This window comes from Geospiza fortis, unplaced genomic scaffold (genome assembly GCF_000277835.1).
Source record: "Geospiza fortis unplaced genomic scaffold, GeoFor_1.0 scaffold192, whole genome shotgun sequence".
Classification (NCBI taxonomy): domain Eukaryota; kingdom Metazoa; phylum Chordata; class Aves; order Passeriformes; family Thraupidae; genus Geospiza; species Geospiza fortis.
Window position 1 is genome coordinate 8,461,244 of NW_005054315.1, and position 5,022 is coordinate 8,466,265.

The following is a 5,022-nucleotide window of genomic DNA, read 5'->3' on the forward strand; positions in this document are numbered from 1 at the left end:
CCTTTGGCTCTATTAATGCCAGGACTAGTAGTGAAATAGCAAAGGAGCTGGAGGAACAGTTTTACACCCTGGTTCCTTTCGGTAGGAATGAGCTCCTGTCTCCTCTGAAAGACAGTGATGAGGTAAAATCGCTGTGGGTCAACATTGACTTGGCTCTTTTGTCCAGGATTCCAGAGCGTTTGCCCGAAGAACCGCTGGCCATGAGCGCCGGAGCAAACCAGGCGGCCAGCTTCCCGCAGGGTAGTAGTGCTGAACCCCCCGCAGAGAAGGGTTTACCGAAATCTAGAAGGAAACGCAAGGTGAGCTGCTGGGGAACCGATCACAGGGGTAGGGGAGCCTCCAGCAAGTGGGAGGCTAACACCGCTTGCACCCACGTCCAGTGCTCGATGGCAGCATCTTCTCCAGGCTGGCCTTTCAGAGCTGGGATTTGTCCCTGCTTTCCACGAAGGGACTGGCCAAACCCCAGAGGAAATGCCAGCCCTGAAGGTGATTAAATTCCTGGCCTCGAGGGATCACAGCTCCTTGGAGACAGCGTTGACTGCTGTGTGTGTGCCTTTGCATGCCTTAGCGAAGGCACTGCCTTTATAGTAGCATAATTTTCTCTCCTGAGGCTTCTCTCAAAACCTGAGCATTTGGAAATGATGCTCAGGTCAGCGAAGGGACAGCTATCTGCTGCCTTGTTGTAGTCGACACAGTATCACTGCGTGTATGGTAAAAGAAGAGGCAGCATCTTTTTTTCCCTTCTGACTGTCAGCAAGAGGCAAGCCCTTCAGTGACAGCGGGGAGCCCTGGCTTTTTGAGGGATGCTTTCACAGAGACCTGGGACCTGACTGGTTCTGGATCCTGGGTCCTGGCTCCCTCACATCCTGGTGGCCCCATTTCCCTTGGGGCTGTAGGTGTAGGAGTAGGGCCACAGTCCATTAGCTGCCCCCTCCTCAGCAGCACTGTCACCGTACTTGGGAGGGCACAGCCTTCTGCTCACATCCATCCTTCTGCCCTGCTTCTCCCACTCACTTTCTGGGGCCAAGGGGAAAGATCGCTCCACTCCATGGCCAAAGCTGTCTGCCAAGCAGGCTTTCTGATCTGTTTGTGCTGATCTGACCCCAAAAGTCATTCTGAACTGGAATCACCATCTGCTCAATTTCTGAACAGTTTTGCTGTGCAACCAATCATCTGTTGCCCTCTAAGCTACTGTATGTATGGCGATGGATCTGTATATTTTTTGAGGACCATTTATCTAAAGCAGTCTTCCATATTGTTTTATCTTTCTTCATTTTTTTGGTCCTTCTTTTATTAGTATCTGAAAGGTGGCAACCCTGGTTCAAGTGGGAAAGTGGTGGAAACCAAGTTTTATATTGTTCCCCTTTCTTTACATGCTGCCTCTTTAGATTTTATTTTTTAAGATATGGACCAATCGTCTCTGATCCCTGTTAGCTATATACTCAAACAAAGTATCATCATTTGTAACAAAATGACAGAAAATACTTGAAATATTTTTGGGTCTGTAGTAAATCCAAACCATAAAAAATTATTCCTTTTTTCTTCACTCAGTGTGAGAATGAGGAAGAGTGCAGAGATATCAAGAAGACCCACTTAGAGCGAGAGAGTTCTTCACGATTAGCTGCCTCTGCCCAAAGCATCACAACAGCAAATCACTGCAATATGAATGAAAATAGGTAAGCTTTTTCCTTCTTAGTTACCACTGAATCATACAACTAGTTGCAGTTTATTGTCAGGTATTATTTTTTCCTTTAGTAGGATTTATTTTTTAATTGTTGCATTTTATGTTGAAAAATGAACCACTGCAGTCTCTGTTCTTCTGGTTTAATGATGAAATTAGTAGTTCCTGACACATTCATGTATTCGCATTTTCGTCCTGTTGCACAGGAAAGAAGTTGTGAGCTCAAGTGTGAGGCTCATGGAACAAGCAATTATAGTTAGAGCAGTGTGATTGTCCAAGACATATTCCCTAACACTGTGCTGTAGGCAGCAATTCACATATACAACCATCTTATAGCCCTTTCTTAGACTTTCTTTACTTTCTTTACTTACAAGTTGTAAGCTTTAAGTTTGGCTGTATAAAAAGACTTATGTATCACTTCTGTGGAAAAGATTGAAAAAGATATTCATAACAATGCCTGCAATACTCAGCTCCAGAATATATTTGAGAATCAATATTTTTGAGATTACAAGCATTCCAGTCTCTGTAATTAGTAAGTATTCCAGGACAAGGAATTTAAGACTTTTTAAAAAGTGAGATTTTCTAGGGATATAGGGCATGAAACAAAAAATGAATATTTAGCATTTGCCGGCATGGTTTATGCACACAGAGCCCTATCAATGTCAGAGCAATCACACTTGCGTTTCTCTGGGGGCTTCCAGCAGTCAAACTTAGACATGCACAGTTTCAGAGTTCAGCTGCATGCTGCTTGGTACATGCTGGTTATCAGTATTTTTCTATTATTATTATTTTTCTGGTAGTATCAGGGTACTTCTTGGGTTGAAACTGCTACAAAATAAGAATGAAAATATTTGTATTTATTGTAGTAGGCTTTTCTATTGTACACATCTTTGATGAGATTGAGTAATTCTTGTCATTAATACTGGAAAAAATCCCAAAGAAAACTGATATATATATATAGTGTTCATTCAAAAATATGCATTCAATTTCTTTGTCTTGACATGTCAAATATGTTTCATGAAGTGAAAACAATGCCCAGAACAGTTCCTTTCTTGTGGGTGGTTGCATGCAGACATGCTGTTCCTGTTACCCCAGTGTCATATGTTTTACATTGCATTAATTTTCAGAGACTAGCATGGCTGTCATAGCTTGCTGTGTCACAGGGTTAATTCTGTACTTCCTGGAAGCAAGACAAGAATTTGTGTTTTTCTTGACATTATATTCTGTACTTCCAGTAGCAACTGTGTCTTAGAGGAACAAAGAGTTTCTGAAAAGTACAGTTGCCTCCTAGTTCCTACAGTTGCCTCCTGGTGTGCTCTGCTTCCAAGATGTTTCTGTGCCACAGTGTAGGACATGATATCAAATGCTGATATTCCCACAGCTGAGGAAGGGCTGCTGAGGCTGTAGCTAAACCAGCAGTGCAGATATCGGGACCTGTTGGTCCTCTTGCAACCAACATCTACTCATGCTGGCACATCCCCTCTACAGTTACACCATGCCTCTGAGGTTCTCCTGTAAATATACTCAAAAAATGTGTTTGAAACCAAAACTCTTTCTTTCCTTTTCCTTTTCCTTTTCCTTTTCCTTTTCCTTTTCCTTTTCCTTTTCCTTTTCCTTTTCCTTTTCCTTTTCCTTTCTCTCTTTCTTCTCCTGTCTCTTTTACTTGCCTCTTTTCTTTTTCTATTTTATCTTTCTTTTTCTCTGGCTTTTTCCTTCTTTTCTTTTGGGTTTTTTTGACCAAGTAGTATTATTCATCTCCCAGTAAAGCCACCCAGACAGTTTTTTGGCAGCACAGCTGAGGACTGGTAGCAATGAGAAGAGCAAGACCACCTTCAGCCATAAGCATTTTCTATTGTGGAATTACAGTCTGAGAGGCAGACTAAGATCGATCCTGTTTGACAAGAAAGGCTGCAGGCTCAGAGATACCCCAAATCTCTTGCACCTGTATCAGATCCACAGTCTGCCCATTCCCAGCTGATCACAGCTCTGACAGTCCTCTGCTGCAAGTTATCCTGCATGGCCTCTCAGTATAAGATTTGCTGCTCACACTAAGTTTAGGTGGGCCCTACTCAGTGACCAAAGGCCATGTGTGGAGCACAAGTAGAAATTTCAACTACTCCTACAAGTTCTGGGCTAAGCTTTTGAGGGTTGGGTATACTTCCAAAGAGCCATGGCTTGCCTTGGATGCTTTGGGCCCACACTTTGACAGTGATGTATGAACATGGGTAGCCAAGGCATGAGTTTATGTTTGAAAAGAGGAAAAGAAATTACGGGATCAGCCTGCACATTCAACATAGTGCCAAAGATGTTCTTTTTCTTAGGAAGAGGAGAAGGGCACAGTTGTCTGTCTTTCACACTCTGAGTCTTGCTTTCATAAACACCAATTGGTCATTAAAGCAAAACAGTTGACATGGTGTTTTAAAGGTACTGTGCCTTTGAAACAGTAAAGGCTCTGAATTACAATTCATGGCTTCTTTTACAGCTACTTTGTAAAGACTTGCCAAAATCTTGGACAAATGTATGATAAAAGCACATTTAATTAGCTCTGTTCCCTGAAATTATGTGCAGAAATGAAGTATAGTTTTTACTGTATTCTTTTTTGTGATTCCATTAAGTGTATATTGTCTGATACAGTAACTATAAAGAACTGAGAATTGTCCATAAAAAGTAATAGGCTGAATAAAGGGGAATGTGACAAGGAAAGGTATAGTGTTAAAATTGTCTTCCTGACCTTAATCACAGTTTTAGTCTTAATGCCAACTATCTTCTTAAAATAACTTGCATATTTTTTGTGTGTTGTTTTAAGATCTTCAGCTAAATATTTTCTTCAAATTAATGCATCTGAAGTTTATTTCTGGGCATATTTATAAGGTTTCTGACTTCCCATCCAAGACTTCTCCCAAATAAACGAAAGCTGAAAATACTGTCTGTGTTAGAGCTTTCTGCTTTAGAAGATAGAGCAGCTCCCATTTCTCTGTGTCTACTGTTTGCATATGTTTCCTTTTGTCTGCATTATCAGCCTATCTTTCTTTGTCTTCAAAATCTGTATCAGATTAGTATAAACACTGCTACCAAAGGCTAGGCACTGAGCACAAAGACAAGCCAGTCATCTTTAAACACATTTCCTGTTTTAGTTCACATATGGTTTTATTGCCATGGCTTATAAATTGTCACCTGTAATGGTGAAATAGGGCTCCATAACCTGAACTTACACTTCAGAGCCTAATCTTCATCTCCAGCTATCCCTTAAGAAATGGTGAGCAAGTAGCCATTTATCTCTGTATTTTTTTCCAACTACTCTGATACAGACTTTATATTAACTCCAGAATGACAATTTGCTT

The 5,022-nt window shown here is 41.2% G+C and overlaps 1 protein-coding gene across 1 annotated transcript in view; it reads left to right on the forward strand.

Moving 5' to 3' along the window:
* AFF3 (AF4/FMR2 family member 3) overlaps positions 1-5,022 on the forward strand; it is a 320,892-nt gene that overhangs the window by 281,443 nt on the left and 34,427 nt on the right. Inside the window, exons 12-13 of the mRNA XM_031056148.1 lie at positions 23-299; positions 1,552-1,676. Coding sequence (XP_030912008.1) covers positions 23-299; positions 1,552-1,676 — 402 coding nt within the window. The remainder of the gene's footprint in view (positions 1-22; positions 300-1,551; positions 1,677-5,022) is intronic.